The following is a 23,621-nucleotide window of genomic DNA, read 5'->3' as shown; positions in this document are numbered from 1 at the left end:
TGACCCTTATAGAGCTTCTGTGAGCAGGAAGGGGAAAGTGGAGTGGGGTGCAGAGATGCCATTCAGGGCCTCCAGAGCCCCCCACCCAGCCCACCTTATCAGGGGGTCGATCCAGTTCTCCTTCACGTGGGCTGGCTCGTAGATGAGGCTCCACTCGTCCTTGATCCATGAGCATAGGTGCAGGGGGTTGAAGAAGAACCTGAGGAACTGAGGCGGAGGGGCTGTCAGGGGGCCGGAGCTGCGGGCCCACCCTCGCCAGGCAAAGCCCCCAGCACCCGCAGTGAACTCCCTGTCCCAAGGCCACAGCGCAGTGTGTGCTTCTGGGACTGTCCCCACGGAGCTCTCCTGGCACTCTGATGCATGGTGCTGGTGCTAGAGGCCTGGACCTTGGCTCCCCTTCCAGCTGGGAGGGGCACAGCCCCCGGGGTCCCTGGGTGGGCCACCGTGGTGGGGAGGGGGCGTGCCCGAGAAGCTGACAGCACATCCTCACTTGGAGGGCCCTGTCCGGTCAACTTCTGGAAAGCCAGTGGATGGGGAGCCGAGGGTCCAGGGCTCCAGGGTGACAGCCCCAGAAGCACATCCTGAGTGGCATCGGAGGCAGGGAGTTGGCGTGGGAGGTGGCCTTGGAGGTCTGGGCTGAGCGGGGTTAGTGGTGGGTAGGGGGCAGTTTCTGTGTGCTGGCCAGGCAGGGCCTGCAGTCACTGCTGTGCCTCCCCAGGGCGGCCACTCTCCCCAGCAGCCTCCCCTCGGGCCTCCACGCCCTTCTCCACACAGAGGAAACCAGGGCTCCTCCTAGAGCCTTCTGCAGCTTCTTCCACCCCCTTCCCCACCGTTTCCCATTTCAGCTCTGTGCTGCTACTGCTTCCTGCCTCAAGGGGGCCATTTTCCCCGCCCCAAGGCTGGGCACTGGGGTCTCAACTCGCCTTCCTCCCGGCCACCCCCATTTGGGTCCCCCAGGGCAGACTCAGCACCCCCAATCCCTCCATCTCCAAACCCCGTCCTCACACTCAGCATCTCAGCTGGGCTGCTCCCATCAGGACACAGCCCTGCAGTGAGGCCCCATCCTCAGTGGGGTGTGGTGGGGCAGCCCTTCCCGGGAATCTGCTGGAGTTGGGGTGGGGCTTTGTGGTTGGTCAGAATCCCCCTCTGCCAGCTGACGGGTTCTCTGGAACCAGCAGGGCCATCGGCCTCCTCCTCTCCCGGTGTCTCGGGGTCACTCCCTGTAGAGTGAGGGGTACCACCTCCTGGGGAGCCACACCGTGCCACTGCCCACCACTCCTGACCATGGTGGTGACAGCACCCGAAGCATGGCCCAGGGGATTTCCTGGAGAGGCCACAGAGTGGCTTTCCTGTCCCCAGTAGCTTGTTCCCCTTTGAGGCCCAGGCTGGCCTCTTCCTGAGCTCTGAGGCAGGAAGGACCCCAGTGGGCTGGCATCACGCAGAGGGACATGGAGTGTGGGATGGAGGGGGGAAGCCCCTGCACGGGCCCCACCCACCCCTGCAGCCTCTCGGGGCTCTTCCCACAGACCTGAGAGGCTCTGTGAGTCAGTAAGTGTGCAGGCACCAGTGTAGGGGGCACCACCCTGGCCCCAAGGACGCTATGCAGCCAGCGCCCAAATTCCTAGGGAGTCCCTACAGCAGCCCCTGAGCGCTCTCTCCTGGGCTGGCGCTTTGGGGCTCTGTGGGCTGAGGTTGGTCCAGGGCCCGCTCTGGCACCGTGGAACCCAGGGCAGACAAAACATGGATCTTTGTTCGACTATGATTATTGTTCTTATTCAGAGTTGGGGTTTCGCTCTGTCGTCACCATGCCAGGCTCATTAAAAAATTTTTTTTGTAGAGATGGGGTTTTGCTATGTTGCCCAGGCTGCTCTCAACCTCCTAGGCCCACGACATCCTCCAGCCTTGGCGTCCCAAAGTGTTGGGATTACAGGCATGAGCCACCTTGCCTGGCCTGTTAGGCAGTTATTAAGAATGTCAAGATAAGCTGGGCCCCGTGGCTCATGCCTAAAATCCCAGCTCTTCGAGAGGCCGAGGTGGGTGGATCACTTGAAGTCAGGAGCTCAAAACCAGCCTGGCCAACATGGTGAAACGCCATCTACTAAAATACAAAAATTAGCCAGGCGTGGTGGCGCGTGCTTGTAGTCCCAGCTACTTGGGAGATTGAGGCAGGAGAATCACCTGAACCCGGGAGGCAGAGGTTGCAGTGAGCCGAGATCGTGCCTCTGCATTCCAGCCTGGGCAACAGAGCAAGACCCTTGTCTGGGGAGAAAAAAAAAAAAAAAAAAGGAACGTGTAGCTAGTAATAGAAGAGCAGAAACCAGTGTCCTCTGGTTTCCAGGGTTTGGTTTCTGGTTTTCGGGGAAGTTGGCCTGGCTCAGTCTCTAGGTATCTCCCAGTGAATGCCATCAGTTTTGCTTCTTTTTCATTGAAATGAAGGCCTTGCTTAGGATAACTCTGTAAATGTGTACGCGTCATGAGTCACTTGTGTCCACGCAGATGAGAAGCGTTCACTATGTGCACCGTGCTGGCCCGGGCTGCGCTCCCCCTCCTTCCACCTGCTCGGCGGCCCAGGTGCTGTGTGAGCCGCCAGTCCCAGGTCCTGGGGCTGCAGGCCTGGTGGGCTCTGCCCCTCCAGGTCTCCCACCTCTCCAGGCTAGGAGCACCCCCTGAAGAGTTAGCTGCTTCCTTTAAGAGAGGCCTCGAAGATCTGGGCCCCAGGGCTTTCCCACTGTCTTCTCCAGGGAGTGTCTTCTGGGCTGGAAACGGTCACCTCCACGCAGAGTAAGGAGGCGCAAGCCGGCGGCTAAAAGCTTGGTCGGAGAATGGGCTATGCTACCGTCTTGCTGTGTGACTTACCCACTCTGTGCCCCAGTTTCCTCAACCCTGGGAGGAATACCATGTAGGAGCAACCTTGCTGGGTCATCGTAAGAATGAAGCAAGAACAGGCACCGTGAGTGTCCAGGGAAGGCTGGCACTCCGTGGGAGTGGGCAGTAGCTGGCAACGAGCAGCAGGCCCAGGCCCAGACGTTTCAGTCCAGAGGCCTGGCTGTGCCAGCTTCCCACACAAGTGGCCCCAGGCAGGCAGGGGCTTTCGTTCCTGCAGGCTCCCCTCAGGGTGCCAGTCCTCAGAACTGTCCCTGACCGATTCCCTCGGGCCCCTGAAGCTGCACAGGGAGGAGAGGCTGTTCCGGGCCTGGGATTTGGTTATGAGTCAGAAGAGGACCCCCAGGAATGGAACCAGATTCCCCCAGGACAAAAGCAGCACTTTCACCAACACTAGTCGGTGTGCGTTGGTTTTTTATATTATTATCATTATTGTTTGTGTTTCAGAGACAGGGTCTCGCTCTGTCACCCAGGCCCAAGTGCAATGGTTCGATCATAGCTCACTGCAGCCTCAAACTCCTGGACTCAAGTGATCCTCCCGCCTCCGCCTCCCGAGGAGGTGGGACTAGACGGGTGCCACCATGCCCGGCTTGCTCCTTCTTTGAAATACAGAAGAAAACCACCAGAGTTTCTTTCAGTAAAACCAACCAGAAAGGCGAAAGGTGGGCAAGGGTCAGATGGACCTCACTCGTGGGCCTGGTGGCCTTGTGGACAGATGGGGGGCTCACCTTGCACATCTTGTCCACGGGCTGGGACTTGATGATGTCACAGAACAGCTGGAAGCCGAGTTCCTCCAGCAGGAATGTGGCTAGGTAGCAGATCACTGGAAAACAGGACGCCTGTCAGAGGCTAAGGGACATCACAGGGGTGCCAGGGGTGTGGCAGGACCGGAGCCCAGGGCCTCCACCTCATGGGGGCACACAGCCACAGGAAAACCCCCACCCCTCAGGGCCCTCCTGAAAATACAAGCAACACAAACAACATCGTCTTAGAGTGCGATGCATTTGTGGTTTCAAAGCACTTCGACATATACTCTCATCTGCTACGTTCTCAGAATTTGCAAAGGTAAAAGTGAAATCATTTTGGACTTGTCAATTCTCAGCATCTGAATCGTCACCTCAAGCCAGCTGGAACGTGAATAACCCTGGGCCCAGGGTTCCCCCAAGGCAGGAACTGTAACAGGCCCCTAGCCTGCGGCCGAGATGCGCTGCCCTCCATAAGGCCCCGGCTGGGTGGCGAGGGGTTGGGGCAGGAGCCTAGCTCAGGACTGGCACCAGCTCCTCGGCTCAGTCTTCCAGTACCCTACAGCGCTTGCCCCACTCCCCTCCCTGCCTAGACGGGGCAGCAAGACCCTGTAGAGGGTCCCAGGTCTGCCCTGACCTCTCCCCAGCAGCCCTGGCCACCCTGCTTGCAATGGTCACCATGAAAGCAAATGGCCATCAGAGGCTTCGGGCAGGCCTGGCAGTGACGGCCTTTGTATTTAATCCCCCACAGGACCGGTCAGACTGCTGCCATGTGATCCATCTTGCCTACAGGCCTCAGGCTCAGTGGTGGCTAGGGGTCAGCCTGCGAATGGCTCTCATGTTGTCCAGGCTGCCTTTGGGAGCTCGATGCCCTAAACTGGGCTGGCAGAGCCAGGTCCGTCTGCCTTGAGGCATCGGTTTCCTGTCTGTGGGGTTCTGGTCCGCCCCATGAGGACCAAGTGAGGCAAGGGGCCAAAAGCCTCTATTGCAAGGGCACGAATGGGGACTGGCCCCACCTGCCCGCCACCTGCTTACTAGGCCTTTCTGCGGAGATCCCAGTGAACCGTCTCTGTGGCCTGGCCCTGGGACCAGCTGGGCACTTACCCTTGAAGCGGCTGCGGTCGACCCTCAGGCAGAGTCGGCCATCCTGCGCGTAGAAGGCATCCACCACGACAGTCAGCAGCTTCCGGTACTCGAGGCACCCAGACAGAACCTCCAAAACAAAGCCCTGCTTCCGGGGGCTCAGAGCCTGGAAGAGAAGCAGCTGGTGGGGGCCCTGGCTGGGCCGGGAGGAGGGGGAGCCGCTCCGCATGCTGCTTAGGCCCCGTGCGGGTGGGAAGTGGGCAAAGGCAGGGGTGGGAAGGGCCTGTTAGTGGGGCCCCCAGGGCAGCTAGCAGTGTCTCCCCACTCAGGGACTGGTCCCCAGATTCTCCTGGGTTGGTGAGGTGAGGTGGGGGAAAAGAGAGATAAATGAAGATGAGGAGACAGTGCAAGGATGTGTGGTGCTGGCTGATGGGGACAGGCCAACGCGGGGGTGGGCAGAGGGCACCAGGGCACTGGCCACGAGAGTCTAATGCAGACAGAGCTTCGCTTTGGTCCAATGAAAGCTTCTGCAGATGGAGGGCGGTGATGTGAACGTGCTCAGTCCCACAGACTCTACGCTGAGAAACGGCTGCCACGGTACACGTTATGTCATGCGTATTTTACCACAATAATGTTTTCAAATGAACTCATAAAAGTTTTCTTTTTATTTATTTATTTATTTTTTAAAGACGGGGTTTCACCATGTTGGTCAGGCTGGTCTTGAACTCCCGACCTCAGGTAATCCACCCACCTTGGTCTCCAAAGTGCTTGGATTACAGGCGTGAGCCACCGCGCCTGGCTTTTTTTTTTTCTTTTTTAAAAGGTTTTCAAGTGAATGAATAAAAAAATAACCAAAATGAATGATGCATGAGCAAGGAACATCTCTGAAGAGCTCATCAAGCATGAATTGAGCCAGGCATGGTGGTGCACGCCTGGAGTTTCAGGTTGGGCAACAGAGCGAGATCCTGTCTCAAAAAAAAGAAGGAATCTTGGCCGGGCGCGGTGGCTCACGCCTGTAATCCCAGCACTTTGGGAGGCTGAGTCGGGTGGATCATGAAGTCAGGATTTGAGACCAGCCTTGCCAAGATTGTGAAACCCCCTCTCTACTGAAAATACAAAAATTAGTTGGGTGTGGTGGTGGGTACCTGTAATCCCAGCTACTCGGGAGACTGAGGCAGAGGTTGCAGTGAGCCAAGATTATGCCACTGCACCCAGCCTGGGTGACAGAGTGAGACTCTGTTTCAGGAAAAAAACAAAAAACAAAAAACAAAGAAGGAATCTCACTCATTGTGGTATTCTGGAATTTTATTTTATTTATTTATTTATTTTTTTGAGACGGAGTTTCACTCTTGTTACCCAGGCTGGAGTGCAATGGCGCAATCTCGGTTCACCGCCACCTCCGCCTCCTGGGTTCAGGCAATTCTCCTGCCTCAGCCTCCTGAGTACTGGGATTACAGGCACATGCCACCATGCCCAGCTAATTTTTTGTATTTTTAGTAGAGACGGGGTTTCACCATGTTGACCAGGATGGTCTCGATCTCTTGACCTCGTGATCCACCCGCCTCGGCCTCCCAAAGTGCTGGGATTACAGGCGTGAGCCACCGCGCCCAGCCTGGAATTTTAAATTAGCAGTGAAAATCTCATATTTTTTTTAAGTTTTTGAGACAGGGTCTCACTCTGTTGTCCAGGCTGGAGTACAGCAGCAGAATCACTGCTCATGGCAGCCTGACTACCGGGGCCAGGCTGCCTTCCCAGCTCAGCCTCCTGAGTCGCTGGGACTACAGGTGCATACCACCACGACTGGCTAATTTTTGAATTTTTTGTAAAGACTGGGTCTCGCTATATTCCTCAGGCTGGCCTCTAACTCCCAGGCTCAAGCAATCCTCCTGCCTTGGCCTCCCAACATGTTGGGATTATAGGTGTGAGCCATTGTGTCCAGCCTCATATGTTTTCTGAATACTTGTATTTTTTTGTGAATTATTATTTAATAATTTATCACTTACATTGTGTTGTGGTACTGTAAATTATTAAATATAATCAGTAAATTTTAACTGGGATAACATTTTTTCTTAATCATTTTATAAGCTCTCTATATTAAGGCTATTAACATAGCCGTAAATATTATAGTTATTTGTTGTGAGGTTTTTTTTGGGGGGGGGGAACGGAGTCTTGCTCTGTTGCCCAGGCTGGAGTGCAGTGGCGCAATCTCAGCTCACTGCAACCTCTGCCTCCCGAGTTCAAGCAATTCTCCTGCCTCAGCCTCCCGAGTACCTGGGATTATAGGCTTGTGCCACCACACCCACCTAATTTTTTTGTATTTTTAGTAGAGATGGGGCTTCACCATATTGGCCAAGCTGGTCTCGAACTCCTGACCTTGTGATCAGCCTTGGCCTCCCAAAGTGAGCCATCGCACCTGGCCTGTTGTGAGTTTTTAATTTGCCTTTTAACTTTATGTAAAATATTTTTGGGCATACAGGGCATGTTGGAATTTTACTTTTATTTTAGGTCAAATCAGTCTTTTCCTTTGTGATTTCTTCAGTTGATTTTATATTAAGAAAACAACAGCATAGTGAGCTAACCTGAAGAATTCTGGACAAGCCACGTGAGCTTCTGGGGCCTCAGTTTCCACACATGTGAATGAGAACATTCTAGGTACTGCTCTGCAGACAGGGCCATTTCCACACCCTTCTAGCGTCACCCCTGCAGTGCAGGGGCTGGAAGTCTGAGAACTGCATGCTTCATCAGCTCTGCCTCTGCGGTTCTGGGAGAAATGGCAGGAGCAAGGGCGGGGGACACCCCTTTCCCCAGGGGTGGTAGATGCTGGGCTTCCCAGAGCCTTCTGCTGGCCCCTGCCTCCCCCACCTGATGTGGCGGGAGTTGCTCCCTGCAGCGCCCTGACCAGCTGGAAGTGGGACTGACCCAGCGTGAGTTCCTCCAGCCCTTGCAGTGGCTTTCAGTGCAAGATTCTCTATGTTAAATCTCTTTCTCCTGGGGGCACCAGGACTGGCTTCTGGGCTCCTGCTGGAATGCCAGCTGATGGCAACATTCTTCTGGGTACAACCCTTGGTTCTAGGGCTCCGTTACAGATGCCTCTTTGTCTTCACATATTGGAGGGGCTCAAGGTGCAGTTCCCTGCGGTGGTGTTTGGCCAGTATCCACTATCTGAGTGATCTCGGCCAGGTTCAAGGCGGACAGCATTCTGATTGCCAAATGTACACCCCCGCCAGCACCACTCCCTGAACTCAGAAACCTCGATCCTGTTGCCACTGAGCAGACCAGCTTCCTGGGCTGGGCCCAAGACTGCCCCCACCAACCTTGTGGCGCAGTAAGCACGGTTCTCTGCTCCCAGCTTGTCTCTCTCCTGGGCCCCGTCGGCTGGGGGACCCTAGCTGCTCTCCCTGCTTCTCCTCCTGCTCCCCCGAAGTCTCTTTTCCACCCAGCAGTCAGGGCGGGTCTTCTCAGATGGATGTCGGATCAGGGGCTTTCCTCTCCGTGCCCAGCTCCCTCCGAGTCCCCAGCCTGCCCTGGCTCTGTTCCAGTCACACTGGCCTCTTGTTTCCTCATGGGGAACTGGCTGTTCCGTCTGCCTGCGACCTCCTCAGGCACACTCGCCCCGCGGCTGTGAGGACGTGCTCCCGACCAGCCCTCACCGCTTGTTTACTGTCCCTTTCCCAGCTAGACGGTCACTTTGTGCTTGCCAGAGAGGAAGGGGAATGCCCTGCCTCCACAGGAGGTTCTGGGACCCAGTTACTTCCTGTGAGTGGGACTGGGCATGGAGAGGTGTGCCCAGGGAGGGCACCCCCCTGAGCTGCCAGGAGGGGCTCCCACTGGGAGCTGACTCTGATCTCAACAGCCAGGCTTGCACCTCAGTTTCCCTCTCAGCTTCCTGCAGTTGCCAGGCTGCACCCACACCAAGGGCGCTGGTCCCCCTGTGTAACTGACGACATCTTGTCAAAGGAGCCCGGGAGCCAGGACAGACCCTTCCAAGAGCAGTGAGTCAGCATGGCCGCTGAGGGTGATGACTTTGCGGGACACTGCTGACAACCTCTTCTGGCCTCCCCGGCTCAGGCAACAGGGACGCCGCTTCTCATCAATGACGTCTGTGTTTGGGAAGAGTGAGCATGCATTTTTAATAAGGTCAGAGCCTTGAGTCCTGTGCCATCAGCCCCAGGCAAGGGGGGTTGGGCCGGGCCACGATGGGCTGGAGGGTCCTGGAAACTGCAGAGCCAAGTGGGAAGCTGGTAACTGACATCCCGGTCCACGCCAGCCCCGAGCCCACGGCCAGGTCCTTGCCACTAATGCTGAGCTGGTGGCCGCCGGGACAGATGGTGTCCAGTCCGCTCACAGAGCGGGGCCTGGGGCCTGGGGGTGGGGCAAGGGATGATGCGTGGCTCAGGGGCACCGAGCACTGGGCCCTGGGCCAGGGCCTTCTGACCAGGCCAGCAGAGCTGTACGGGCCACGGCTGGGTGGGATATCTCTCCCAGAGGAGGCAGGGGAGGACCTTGCTACAGGAGTGAGCTCCCAATGGGGAACCAGCCTGTTGCCGAGACCGGCCTGTGGCTGCCCAAGGGTCTGTGAGTTTGTGATAAAATCTTGGGCCTCGGCCAAGTTCAGGGCTCCTCAGTCCACATCCAGGGAGAGCAGCAGGCACTCAGCAGCGAAGGCTCCAGCGTTGACAGTAGCTAGAGGCTGCTGCAGGGGTCTCTCAGCACCTCCAGAATGCTGTCCTGCTGGACATGGTCCTGTGTCCAGTTAAAACCGTATTTTGCAACTCTCCTTGATGATAAAGCCATGTGACAGTTTTAATCAGTAAAATGTAATGGCAGATTGCTCGGTGTGGCCTCCAGGAAAGCACCTCGAAAGGAAGGTAGATTCAGCGGGCACATGCCTTTGTACTGTTTGCTTTTCCCCTCTCCTCACGTGGGATATAAATGCAATGCTGGAGGTAGGGCAGCCATTTAGTGACTGTGAGGCAATAGTCCCTATTAAGGATGTCTGCATGCAGAGGCAGGGAATGAGTTCCTCATGGCATCATGAGCTGCTGAACCCACTCTAGACTGCCTGTCTGCAGACTGCTTCTCACATGAGCAAAGATGCCTTAATTGCTGAAAGCTTTTCTGGACTTTCTCGTATCCAAACAGTTTCCTAACAGATACAGATCCAAACAGATGGTTCAAAAAATATATACATACTGCTTCGAAACTTAGGAAAATATAACGCGAGAAATGCTGATTATAAATACTCAAAGCTGGCTGGGTGCGGTGGCGCATGCCTGTAATTCCAGCTACTTGGGAGGCTGAGGCAGGAGAATGGCTTGAACCCGGGAGGTGGAGGTTGCAGTGAGCTGCACTCCAGCCTGGGTGAGGGAGCGTCTCAAAAAATTTAAAAAGAAAATACATAAAGCGACTTTTCCAACCTGTTTGACTGGCAAAGATAACAACGTTTGCCGCACGCGAGGTGGGTGAGGGTGAAGGCGAACAAGTGCTCTCTGTCTGCCCAGGAGAGCGGCAGTGGGTCTCTGTGGAGAGCCACCTGGCAATCCACACTGAAAGCACGAGGGCCAGCACTCTTACAGCAAGACCCAGCGTCTTCTTGGATTTGACTTTGGGTGCACCCAAGATACAAAGGGACAGGTGGTCAGTGAGTGCCGCGGTGGTTTGTAACAGATCTCATCTCTAGATTCTTCATTTAATTACGTCTAAATAGAGTTGTATTCATAGGTAACGAGGGGTTAGAACTTCAACATTTGTTTAAGAGCTAGGATCTTACTCTGTTGCCCAGGCTGGAGTGCAGTGGTGCAGTCATAGCTCCTCGTAGCCTTGAAGTCCTGGGCTTAAGCAATCCTCCTTCCTCAGCCTCCCGGGGAGCTGGGACTACCAGCATGTGCCACCATATTTGGCAGATTTTGAGATTTTTTGTAGAGAAAAGGTTTCACTATGTGGCCTAGGCTGCTCTCTAACTCCTGGCCTCAAGCGATCCTCCTACCTCAGCCTCCCAAAGGGCTAAGATTACAGGCACGAGCCACCATGCCTGGCCCATTTTTTTTTTCTGTTAGACAGAAACAGGATCTTGCTGTGTTGCCCAAGCTGTACACAAATTCCTAGGCTCCAGAGGATCTTTGTGCCCCAGATGTCCCAGTAACTGGGACCACCATGCTTGGCCGAGTATTTTTTTGGGGGGAACGATTTAACCCAAAACACTGCCTTTTACCGAAGTCTGCTGTCCAGAGTCTGCCATTCGGTTTATGTATCGTGTAATTTTCTGGCACGTGGCAGTCTTGAGCCTTGGCCTAGCAAAATCTGTGAATTGCAACAATTTCTTGATAGCCGGAGAGGAAAGCGAGCCGTCCAAACTGGGTCAGGATCTGATGCGCCATTCCACTGGACTTGTGCGGGGCTTTTGAAGGATCTGAAAAATCCAGTGCCTGTGAGGAGCGAGCCTCCTTGCCGCCAACAGGAGTATCTGTGCAGATCCATGCCGGGCAGCCCCCCGGATGATCTGTTGTGTTGCTGCTGCCATGTGCCAGTAGGATCGGCGTGCTGGGCCCCCCGTGGGAACACACACCTGTGGTCACCACGTTGTGACACACCAGGTAATAACTAGTCTCAGCTACCACTAATCATCTGTGGGTTGTAGAAAACAAATGATTTATTGTAACAAACTCATTTTTCTGTAATGGTTATTATCAAAAAATAAAGACATGAACTTTACCACTTTTTGCTTGAGGAAGCACCTTCTTTCCCTGCCAAGGTGGGCTCAGCCTGTGGCCGGGGGCACAGCACAGGTGCACCTGAACAGGTAGTGAGGGCAGGGACTGGAGCATGGCCAGGGCAGTCCCCAGGGGCCGAGCAGAAAAGCAGCGTACACAGGCCAAGTTCATCCAACGCACGGCGGCACTGAGGGCTGCAGCCTGAATTAGCAGGACAGGCAGGCAGCCCGAATTAGCACACTTCCTATGAGAGCCCTCCTTCCAGGGGCTGAGTGCCCTCTCCCTGCTCCTGGGCACCAATGGGCTGGTGGTGGCCCATGTGACAGCCCCCCCGGGATTTTCCCTGGTGGGCTCAGCTTCCTCTGGAGGCCCATCCAGTGGAGCCCATGCCCCACATTCCTGGAAGCAGGAGCCCCTCAATCCAAGCTCCTGTTCCCCAGGCACCTGCCACTGATGGATGGTGGCTGTGAGGTCAGCACCTGGGGGTGGGAGCAGGGACGGGTGCCAGGGAGGCCCCTGAGTGGGGCAGGGCTGCCGAGGCTGCAGGGGTGCCAGGACTAGGATGGAGCTGTGAGGAAAACCCAGGGACAAGGGGATGGGAGCTGAGGAGCCGGGAGGCCTCCAGGTGGGCCTGTGACTTCTTCCAGGTGTGGGGAGGACGGTGCAGGAGGCGTGGGGGTGTCTGTAGCCCTCGGCTCCCTGGGGGCCTCACTGCCCAGGCCAGCCCCTGCCTCTGTCAGAGACCCGGTCAGAGATTCCCAACTCTCGGCTACCACAAATACAGCACAGGTTGTGGCCTCGGCCACCGTCACTGCCACAGCCCTGGGGCCCCTGGGGGATGGAGGACCCATTTCCCGAGAGAAGATGCCCCCTGAAGTGGGGGTGGGGCATGGAGTTGCCCCAGGGCTGACCCTTCTCATCTGTGTTATGGATAGAACCACAGCGTGGATGTCACACCTCGGGTTCCGGCCAAGGCTTCTTTTCCCCAGGGCCTGGCCTGACACATTTTGGGTGCCAGGAGCATCTCCCCGTACACAGAGCGGGTCTCCGCGGACATCACCGTCAGCTTCTCCCCGTTTGGAAGGCAGGCAGTGTTAACCAGAACAGCGGCACAGCTGGGGCCATCAACAAGGCCTCCAGGAGTCCCCGGCAGACCCTACCTGCAGGGAGGTGGCCGCGGCCTCCAGGAATTGCTCAGGGTTGTCCCTCTTGGGTGTAAATTTGTCGAGTTGCTCAATCACAGCTTCGAGGCATTTTCCATAGTAGGCCATCTTCCCAGGCAGGGGCCTAAGAACAAACCGTGGCAGGTCACGCCCTCCACACCTGGGACTGGCTGCAGCGACAGGAGCCTGCCAGGGTGCCGGCCCTGCAGCAGTGGGGAGGGCCGGATGCGAGTGGGGGTCCTGGCAGGTCCCCCAAGGCCCACGTCCTGCACTGTCTGCCGCAGGCCTCTGCAGCTCAGGGGCCCAGGCCGGCCTGGCTGAGTTCACCCTCAGGCCCCTATCACCACAGCCCCAAGTCTGCCAAGCACCCTGCAGGCCCCACGGCCATGTCTCCTGGGTGGGTGACCCCTGCAAGGGGCCCAGGGCAGAGCCGAGACTCCTCTCCAGCCAGCCTCTGAACATCCCTCAGCTTAGCCCGGGAAGCCGACAGTTTCTTCGTTAGGCCCTGCGGGGGAGCAGAGGTCCTGAGTGAGGGTGACCTCATCACACATGGTTGGGGCAAGAGGAGCCTGGGGTCCTGATGACGAGGAAGCAGAGCCCTGGGGAGGGCTCGCAGGGGCACGGAGCATTCGAGAAGCGCAGCAGTTCCAGGGATAGGTTCGCCCAGAGCCCCTCCCGGGGGACCTTGGAGAAGCTGCTTAGGGTGAGGCTGGGACCCTGGGAACCAACTCTGAGGCCAGCATGTGGCCCCCAAATGACCCTCAGAGGAGGTGGAGCCTGTGAGCACAGGCCGACACCCCTGGGTGTGGCGCAGGTCTGGGATCCGGTTGTACTATGCAGGATGGTAGGGCAGCGCTGGGCAGAGGGGCACCCTTCTCACCCTCCTCTTGCTCCGTGACTGACCAGCTGCTCTGGGCCAGGCTGGGCTTGCAGGGCCACCAACGCTGGGAACAGTGGGAGCACCTCTCCTCTATCCACAACAAGCTAGGACAGCCAGAGGTAGCAGCCCCCAGGCCTGGATCCTCCAGTCTGGAGACTGACTTAAAAATGCCAACCACCCCCCGCCGTGCCTGCCCGCCAACACACACACTACCGACACTGGAGGGTCCTCGGCGAGATGCCAATCCTGGCGAGGTACAGGGTCTGCGTTGATCTGCCCCCGACTCACCCGCCGGCCAACACAGAGAGGAGGGGAGGCCAGGTGTCACCGGACGTTAGAGAAACCTCTGACACGAAACACAGGAACCATAAGAGAAGAACCAGGAGAAAACGACGCACAGAGCAGGAAAAAGCCTAGAAAGCAGGCACCGCGCTGTGAGGGACGCGGAGACACAGGGTCCGGGGAACAGGCAGTGGCAGGAGAAGAAAGGCGTGGAGGAAAGGAAACCAAAATCCGCCAGCAGAACTGAAACCAACCAAAGCGGAGGAAATCCCCCTGAGGGGAAGACCACGGAGCTGTAGGGACTGGGGAAAGCCTAAGGGAATTAGAGAACTATTCCTGAGGGTCCAAACCCCAGTTAACAGGCGTTTCAGAGAGACAAGCGACAGAAAGAAAACACGCAAATCCCCTGGACAGGAAGGGTGCGGTCTCCCGGATGGACAGGGCCCCTGCAGCTCAGCACGGGGAATGGATCCTGAGATTTCAGAGCCGGGGACGCCCCTGAACGTGTTTAGTGCAGGAAGACTCGGGGATGCAGAGGGGTCTTGCGGGGGGGTGCCCTGGGAAGCAGGCTGAACCAAGAGGGTGTCATTGTGGGGGACTTCCAGGCAGCCATGCAGGTAGCCCCAGGATGACAGTGGCTGGCAGGACAAGGACAGAGCAGGAGGGCAGGGGCTCCAGGGGTGTCTCCAGGAGGAGCACCTGGCATGTTCTGCATGTGGCTTTAACGGCACAGTTAGGGAAAGAGGTTGTGACGCTGGCCCTGGCCCCACGTCCCTGCTGCAGTGCCGCCCAGCACCTGAGGCCTGGCGTGGGCTGTCCTTTCAGGGTCTGCTTTAGGGACCAGCCTGGCTATGCATGGACACAGAGGCCCACAGAGCCTCTCTCTAAGGAGGCCAGGGGACAGGCCGATTGGCATTGAGAAATCTGGCATGAAGCCCTGGTGCCGAGGAAAAGCCCTGGAGATCAGGTGCCCGGAACAAAGCGAGCACGAGCCTCTGGCACGGCCAGGACCGTCACTGCCCGGGAGCCTGCCCTGGGCCCCGGCTGGGTCACCTTCCCCCCACCCCGTGTCTGGAGAGCAGCAAGGCCCAAGGCCACATGGCTGCACGCTCCTCCGCCAGTGCGGTCCCGATAATTCAGGGCGAGGGAGGAGGCAGCGATGCTGCAGGCTTAGAGGACACTGATCAGAGGCCATCACGCCGGCAAAGCCACAGATGCTGAGCTGTGGATGCTGCGACCAGGCTTGCCTGGGCAAGATGAGAGAGCTTCATGGATGAGCCTATCCAGACCCTCTGTGGGCTCCTTCCCCCTCCACGGCCTGCCCCCGGGGCCTTCCACCCAAGCTGCCTCAGCCCACCTGCAGGACACCTTTGCTTCTTGGAAGGCTGGGCCATGGAAGAGAGACCACCCACAGCCACCCCCTCAGGGTCCTCTCACTCTCCTTGGATCCCATCTAGCTGAGTCTCTGGGGTAGGGACTTTGATAGCTGTGAGCAGGGCAGGGCTTTAGCTTGTGACAGGCTCTGCCCCGAGTCCCTGCTCTCTCTGAATTCAGCCCCTCTCCTCAGAAGGGTCCCAGCAGGCCAGGCCACCAGCATGGCAGGAGCGTGGTGCGGTGCGGTGCGGTGCGGTGCGGTGTGGTGCAGGTGTCATGGCCAGCCCTGGTGGGTAGGTGGATCCGGGCAGCCATCACACAGCCAGGGGCAATAGTTGGGCTGCCAGGGGCAGGAAGTACTTTTCTGGGGCATTGCTCGGTGGGGAGGGGGACCCGTGGCTTTCACTCCAGGCATTGCTGAGGGCAGCAGGGGCTCCCCGTAGGCAGTGACTCACAGCTCACAAATCCCGCTCCCCATCCTCCTCAGGGCCAGCCACACTAAGGCACTTTTGACAACTCCACAGCATAACTGGGGACTTCGGGGGCGCAGTGGGGGGGCAGTAGACAGGGCCCCTGGGAGCCCTGCCATCCTCCTGGAGCTGGCGTGGTGGAGACTGGGAGCAGCATGTGTTCCGGCACCCAGGAGCTCCGGTTCAGCACACGGCAGGGTGTTTTGCAGGGCACAGGAAGGGGCCCCTGTCCATGGCCTGGCCGGGGTGGAGGTTGTGACTGGGGTGGGAGGTAGCTGGGGCGGGTGTGGAGGCTATGTGAGGGGTGCCAATCTCCTAGCTCCAGTCCTGGAGCTACTAGGCAACCTCTGAGGACAAGGGGCTTAGCCTCCCTCTGCCCTGGGTTCTGCAGGGCGGGGGAGTGGATGGTAAGGCACAGTGTGTAAGGCGAATCCTTGGGGTTGAGGATAGTGGGAGGAGCCTCTGTGCACAAAGAGATGAGGCAGCAGATTTGAGCCTCAATAGGGATGATCCCTGGGGGATGAAGGGCCCCTGAGACCACAGCCCTCCCCAAGACCAGCACCTGCGACAACAGGAGCCCTGGTGCCTGGCTTCCCGCTGCAGCCTGGGTCCTGGCCCTGCTGGCCCACAGCGGGCTCCTGCCCCAGCCCTGCCCTGTCGGGTGCCCCATCCCCTGCCCCCGTACCCTGCCCACTGCAGCCTGGTCTACGGCCCTCCCTCCCCTGTCTGGGCTCTGGCGTCACCCGAGGCCTCAGGATCTGGAGCAGCTCTGGGCCCTTTGTCCCACTGAAGCCCACTCCTAATGGAAAACAACTCCAGACACTCCAGGAATCTCCACGCCAAAGGCAGTGCCATGAGTGTGGGTGTGTGGCGGGGAGGGGCTGGTCTCTGGGGAACAGCGTTTCCTCAGGGTCCCTGATCCTAGTTACTCCTGCCTGGGGGCAAACAGGCACTGACCTGGAGGTTGTGGGGATCCCCGGAGGGAACGCTGGCTCTGGAAGGAGTCTGGGAAAAGATGCTCGATCCCGCCGTCTGTAGCCTGTGCCCTTGAGCGACCCTGCTCTTGGCAGCCCAGCGTGGCTGGTGGACCTGACACTGCTGGTCCCTCCCCCACAGCAGGAGCCTTGCTGGACAGCAGCTCGGGCTGCCCAGAGCCCCCCAGGAGCACCTCTCCTAACCAGAGACTCGTGTTCATAGGAATGCTCTTCCCTGGCTTCTTGTCTGAGCGGACACTGGACGTGTCCAGGTGAAGCCTGTCTGGCCTGGCCATTTGACCTGGCTGCAGCCCGCTGTCCTGGTCTCCCAGGTGTCCCACCCACGCCTGCGCACGGCAGGTTCTCCTTAGGGACTGGACAGCGTGGAGGAAAGGCAGGGGGACGCCAGGCTGTTGGCCTGAGTCCTGGTGGATGGGTTGGGGAAGGCTTTGCTGGGAGCTGTTTCAGGTCATGGTCCATTTCATCCATCACCAACAAATGCCCCCAGGCTCTAAGCTCAGCGTGTCCTAACCCTGTCACAGCCCCAGGTCACCAGTCCTCTCCTGCACCTGGCTCTGCCCACTTGGGCTTAGATGAGAAGGCCCTGCGTATGTAGCTCCTGAACCACAAACAAACCTCCTCGTCCTTCTTGTCCCCCACGAGCTCCTGGGCGTCCCCAACACCTGCTTCACCCCTCAGCTCCTGTGAAGCCTTCGATTAACCCCCACTGCATTGCTAAGGGCCTTGGGCAGTGTCCTGCTGCGTCACCCTGAGTCCCAGCCTCTCAGCCCAGAGCTGGCACCTAGCCAGTGCCTCAGCAATGTCTGTGGAATAAGCAGCTGACAGTAAAAACATGAATGGCTCACGCGCCCTGAACTGTCCTCGTGGTTTTCATCCTAAAGATGGCTTTGACATCCAAAGATAAGGCCCATCCAAAGATCATACTGGTTTAGTTTCTTTTTTTTGAGACGGTGTCTCGCTCTGTTGCCCAGGCTGGAGTGCAACGGGGTGATCTTGGCTCACGGCAACCTCTGCCCCTCTCGCCCCATTCTCTTGCCTCAGCCTCCCGAGTAGCTGGGATTACAGGATTACAGGTGTTTGTCACTACACCTGGCTAATTTTTGTATTTTCTTTTTTGTTAAGATGGAGTTTTGCTCTTGTCACCCAGGCTGGAGTGCGACAGCGGGATCTCTGCTCACTGCAACCTCTGTGTCCTGGGTTCACGCAGTTCTCTAGCCTTAGCCTTCCGCATAGCTGGAATTACAGGCGCCCGCCACAGTGCCTGGCTAATTTTTGTGTTTTTAGTAGAGATGGGGTTTCACCATGTTGGCCAGGCTGCTGTCGAGCTCCTGACCTCAGGTGATCTGCATGCCTTGGCCTCCCAAAGTGCTGGGATTACAGGTGTGCGCCACCACATCCAGCTAATTTTCATATTTTTAGAACAGGCTTTCACCATGTTGGCCAGGCTGGTCTCAAGCTCCTGACCTTAAATGATCCACCCTCCTCTGCCTCCCAAAGTGCTGGGATTCCAGGCATGAACCTCCTCGCCCGGCTGTTTTTTTTTTAAATAGCTGTTTTAAAAAACTTTTACTTAGATGGATTCTATAGTGCAATAGAATTCAATATGATTGTCTCACTTAATTGGAAATAACAGATGCTGAAATAATATTTATAAGTAAATAAGACCACAAACCCATGCTGCACTGGGGCTGCCCACTTGGGATGGGGGCCAGGTCCCTGTCCCCACAGAAGATTTCCTATTGCGTGGGCCCTTGAGGCCCAGCCGGGCTCTGAAGGCCTCCGCCTCATCCCTGACAAGCTGTTAGGATGAGCGACATCCATGCAGAAGAGGCACCCTCGCCAACATGATGGAGGAAAATGACACCCACAGTCCAGGACTCATGAGGAAAAGCATAAACCTAGGTATTCGGTTGGTGCAAAAGTAATCACAGTTTTTGCCGTTAAAAGTAATAAAGCATCTGCTTTTGGGGCCAGGCGTCGTGGCTCATGCCTGTAATCCCAACACTTTGAGAGGCTGAGGCAGGAGGACTGCTTGAGCCTAGGAGTTGGAGACCAGCCTGGGCAACAAAGTGAGACCCTGGATCTACAAAAAAATTAAAGGATGACTCAGGTGTGGTGGCTTGCCTGTGGTCCTAGCTCCTCAGGAGGCCAAGGTGGTGGTGGGGGGGTCCCTCGAGCCCAGAAGGTCGGGGCTGCAGTGGGCTATCTGCCACCGCATTCTAGCTTGGGTGACACAGTGAGATCCTGTCTCAAAAATAAATAAATAAGCAATGTAAAAGTCTACTTTTACAGGAATACTGTTAAAGAGTGACTTTTCTTGCCCTGCCTCCAAGTCTCATTGTGGGTAAGGCTGCCCTGGGATGGGGTCCCCTTGCCCCAGCCTTTTCGAGTCTGCTCTGGACACAGCTCTGCCTGGGGGAACTGGGTATACACCCAGGAAAAGGGCCCCTCCCTGTGGCTGGTGCGGGCATGAGAGTGGGTGGTCTGTGCACTAGAGTGGGTGGGAGCAGTCCCCGGGGGGGTTGTTTCCCTGCCGTCTCCCCTGTCCTGGAGCTGGGGCATTCTGGAGAAAGGCTGATCCTAGGCACCCTTCAGTGACGCAAGTCGAGCAGGAGTGAGAGGGCCGTGCCAGGCCTGCGTCCCGATCCAGGGCGGGCCTAGAAGGAAGGAACTGGAAGGAATAAATGGACAAACCAAGTTGAAGATGGGGATGGGGGAAAGAGCCCCTCTGGAGTCCAGCCTGACTCAAAAAATCGTCCTGCCCTGCCCCTGGAACTCTGGTTCACTGTGGGGCCTGAAGGTCTCTGGGGTGGGGCTTCTGCACCCCTGAATCTGGCACAGAGCAGGTGTATGTGAAGGTGGATGTAGGGAAAAGAGATGCCTGAATTCTGAATCCCACTGAAATTAGCCTAAGAACTTCGTCAAAAAAATCACAACTTTGGGGAAGAAAATTCATCCAGTTCTGGCCAGGTGAGGTGGCTCACGCCTGTAATCCTACCACTTTGGGAGGCTAAGATGGGTGGATTATGAAGTCAGGAGTTTAAGACCAGCTTGGCCAAGATGGTGAATCTCTGTCTCTACTAAAAATACGAAAATTTGCTGCGTGTAGTGGTGCATGCTTGTAGTCCTGGCTACTCAGGAGGCTGAGTAAGGGGAATCCCTTGAACCTGGGAGGTGAAGGTTGCAGTGAGCTGAGATCATGCCACTGCACTCCAGGCTGTGAGACAGAATGAGACTCGGTCTCAAAAAAAAAAAAAAAAAATCCAGTTTTGATGCCTGCTTTCAGTATCTCAGCTGTGTTCATTCATTCATTCATTCTCGAATTCTCAGCTTTATATATATTTTTCCTGATTTAGGGTCTCACTCCATCACCTAGGCTGGAGTGCAGTGGCTCGATGATAGCTCACTGCAGCTCAAGTGATCCTTCTGCCTCTGCCTCCTGAGTAGCTGGGACTATAGACACGCCTTCCATGCCTGGCTAATCTTGAATTTAACTTTTGTTTTGTAGAGACGGGGGTCTTAGTATGTTGCCCAGGCTGGTCTTGAACTCCCAGCCTCAAGTGATCCTCCCACCCGAGCCTCCCAAAGTTCAGCTTTATTTTAATAATGAAGAACCACCGGGCGAGGTGGCATGTGCCTGTAGTCCCAGCTACTTGGGAGGCTGAGGTGGGAGGATTGCTTGAGCCCAGGAGTTCCAGGCTGTAGTGTGCTATGTCAATCAGGTGTCCTCACTAAGTTTGGCATCAATATAGTGACCTCCCGGGAGTGGGGGACCACGAGGTTGCCTAAGGAGGGGTGAACCGGCCCAGGTCAGAAACGGAGCAGGTCAAAATTCCTGTGCTGATCAGTAGTGGGATCGTGCCTGTGAATAGCCACTGCACTCCAGCCTGGGCAACATAGCAAGACCTCATCTCTAAAAAATAATAATAAAAAATAATAATAATGAAGAACCATCTATGGGGAAGTGGGACTTAATTCCCAAGTTTAATGATTTTTTTTCCTCGTTAATATTAACTCCATTGATTGAGACTTGACTATCTTATATTTAATGATGGGCTGAACTAGGCCAGGTGAGGTGGCTCATGCCTATAATCCCAACACTTTGGGAGGCTGAGGCACGTGGATCATGAGGTCAGGAGTTCAAGACCAGCTTGGCCAAGGTGGTGAAACCCCGTGTCTACTAAAAATACAAAAATTACCCGGGCGTGGTGGTGGGCGCCTGTAATCTCAGCTACTTGAAAGGCTGAGGCAGAGAATTGCTTGGACCGGGGAGGTGGAGGTTAGAGTAAGCCAAGATCGTGCCCCTGCACTCCAGCCTGGGTGACACAGCAAGACTCCATTTCAATTAATAAAAAAAAAAAGGTGAGCTGGACTACAGCTTCTCTTATGAAATTTTTATAGACACAAATGGGATGATATGAGGAGGTTTAAATTCCAACAGACACAAAACAGTTCAACACTCTCAACCACTAGAAGAGACCTCATTTATGTAAGATCTCAAATGCGTGTTAATTAAAATATAGTCTTTTCTCCTGATTAAATCCAGTCTCCCAAGGGTTGCTGCCAAGTCATGCCCCTATGGCTTGTGCTTAAACACAGCCACGTGTGGCAGGTTTTGGTGGTTGCTTTTCAGTCTCCACTCTCCCTTTCCTCCTCTCAAATTAGAAGACTCTGATTTTTAGCTGAGTCTACTTCTGCCCAACTGAAAGATGGCGTTTCCTAGCCTCCCTGGCAGCTGGGGCATGGTTGTGTGGCTAAGTTCTCCCACCTTCAAGAAGTGGAAAGGTATCTGACTTCTGGAAAGTCTCCCTGAAAGAAAGAGGCATATCTATCTTCTCTTTTGCAACTGGCCCCTGGGCTGAGGTGATGGCAGGAATGTGGGCAGCCATCCTGGATCATGAGGAAATGTTGTGAATGGCAGTCAGGAAAGCTGATCCTTGAGGGCTTTGGGGCTGCCACACCAGCCAGGATTGCCTCCCCATGGACCTCTTTTATAGAAATGAGTGATCTTCTTGTTTAGGTCTCTGTGATGTTAGGATTTTTCAATACATGCAGCTAAATCTAACTGATACCTTACTTCCCCAAGGTCAGCCTTCATCCATGCACAATCTCGAATGATAAAGGAAGCCTCTGGACAGATACAACTGCCCCAGGCTTTGGAGTTGGCCGAGGATAGACCCACAGAGAATAGCCGTTCACTCAGTGGACAAGCTTATCAAGTGTCTACTCCGGATCCTGTGCTGAAGAAATGGTGGCTTTGGGAGCAGCAGGTTTTGTTGGGGGGAAGATTGAGAGTGCAGTTAGGGACATGTTACATTTGAGAGGATTTGTTAGACGTCCAAATGGTGAAGAACAAGTAAACAGGTCTGGAGTTTCAGGGTTGAAGCTAGAGATGGAGGTTTTGAGAAGTTGGGGAGAACATGCTTGTTTCTAAAACCAAGTGACTGAAGGAAATCCCCCAGGGAGGGCGTGGATAGCGCAGTTCCAAGGACTGAGTCCCGGGTCTGCAGTGGGGGGAGTCGGTGAGCAGAGGAGGCACCCAGCCAAGGAGATGAAGCAGGAGTGGCCAGGGGCGAGGAGGGGAAGTGGACAGTGTGATCTGTTCCAGGCAAGCAAGGATGGTGTGTCACGGAGAGGGCAGTCGGCTGGGTCACCTGCTGCTGACAGTTCAAGGAAGACATGAGTGCTGACCCCTGATCATTGGATTTTGCAACATCAAGGTCAAGGATGACTTTGATAAAGAGCTTCAGATAAGTGGTTGAGTGACAATCTGAAGCAGGTTCCAGAAAGAACAGGTGGGAAGGAATTGGAGATAAGAGGCAACTCCGGGGGGGGGTTTACATTTCAGAGGGCCGACTGCGTGCTAGGAAGAGGAGAGCAGGGAAAATCAACCAGTTACTCAAAAACGAACTGGACCCCTGCCCCCACCTAAGGGAAATCTCAGATGCCAGCGCGCCTGGGCTCACATTGCGTCTGATAGAATAGAGTGGTCATGGAGTCCACAGACCTTTCTGAGCACCTGGCCCTGGCCAGTGAGGACACGCAGGAACAGGTCTGAACCGAGGAGGGCATGACTTCCGTCTCCCGTGTGCCACACCTGCACGTTTCACAACTAGACAGAGTCGTGGCGCTGGTGCGGCAGGGAAAAGAGCAGCGCGGTGGGGTCAGGCCGACCCCGACCCGCCGCGATCTGAGGCAGCCCCCACAGCCAGGGCACGCGGGCCTCGTTGTGCCTGTTTCTTCGGCTGTCGAGGCGAAGTTTAAGTGAGGCCACCTGTGGGTTTTTAGCTCTCTGCTTAACACAGAGCAGGTACTCGGATTGAAGCGAGCATTTTAAGGTACAAATTAGGGCACCGTTACGGGGAGCAGGGGAGTAGGGGAGTAGCGAGGGCGGGAGAGCATCTTAGAACGCACCGCTGATAGTGGCGATTAAAAAAAAAAAGGCGCCGTTCACTTTCATCAGGGAGCTGGGAAGGAGACGGAAAAGGTGTTTGGAGGAAGATGAGCAGCGAGCGAGAGGGAAATGACCGGCGGGTCTGGGAAGTCAGCGGCGCGAAGCCCCGCACCTGTCCCGCCCCCGTACCTGGCCGGCCTCCGGACCGCCGAGCCCTCCTGCCGCCGCCGCCACCTGCAGCCGCCACCTGCTGCCGCCACCTGCAGCCGCAGCAGCTTCCTCGGCCAGCGGGGACGAGGGGGTTGGCGGTAGTCGCCCGGCCGCTCCTGGTAGGTAGGACGCCGCGGCTGTTTGGCGTCGTCACCTAGCAACCGGCTGCACGCTCCGGCGCCGGGGGTGGACTACAACCCCCACAATGCACAGCGCCGCGGCGAGGTCCGGGACGCCGAGCCCCGAGCGCCGCCTCCCCACCACACCCTTCGGGACTTGTAGTTTCTTGGCTGCTCCGCCGTCAGGGAGCGCGCCTCGGGCGGGGTGCGGCGCCGCGCGGGGATTGGGCCGCCTCCGCCCGCCCGCCCCGCCCGCAGCTCTCCGTGGGCCCGGGGCTCGCGGCGCCCTAGGCGCATGTGCGGCGCGGGGCGGCC

The 23,621-nt window shown here is 56.5% G+C and overlaps 1 protein-coding gene across 1 annotated transcript in view; it reads right to left on the bottom strand.

The window, feature by feature from the left end:
- The window catches only part of CFAP99 (cilia and flagella associated protein 99), a 34,412-nt gene extending 21,670 nt beyond the window's left edge, over nucleotides 1-12,742 (bottom strand). Inside the window, exons 1-4 of the mRNA XM_032253964.1 lie at nucleotides 12,580-12,742; nucleotides 4,731-4,875; nucleotides 3,612-3,706; nucleotides 95-207 (exon numbers count right to left, since the gene is read on the bottom strand). Coding sequence (XP_032109855.1) covers nucleotides 95-207; nucleotides 3,612-3,706; nucleotides 4,731-4,875; nucleotides 12,580-12,690 — 464 coding nt within the window. The 5' untranslated portion in view covers nucleotides 12,691-12,742. The remainder of the gene's footprint in view (nucleotides 1-94; nucleotides 208-3,611; nucleotides 3,707-4,730; nucleotides 4,876-12,579) is intronic.
- Between the last annotated feature and the right edge of the window lie 10,879 nt (nucleotides 12,743-23,621).

This window comes from Sapajus apella, unplaced genomic scaffold (genome assembly GCF_009761245.1).
Source record: "Sapajus apella isolate SASKATOON/1434 unplaced genomic scaffold, GSC_monkey_1.0 scaffold85, whole genome shotgun sequence".
NCBI classification, from domain to species: Eukaryota; Metazoa; Chordata; class Mammalia; order Primates; family Cebidae; genus Sapajus; species Sapajus apella.
This window is presented reverse-complemented; position numbering and strand designations above follow the sequence as displayed.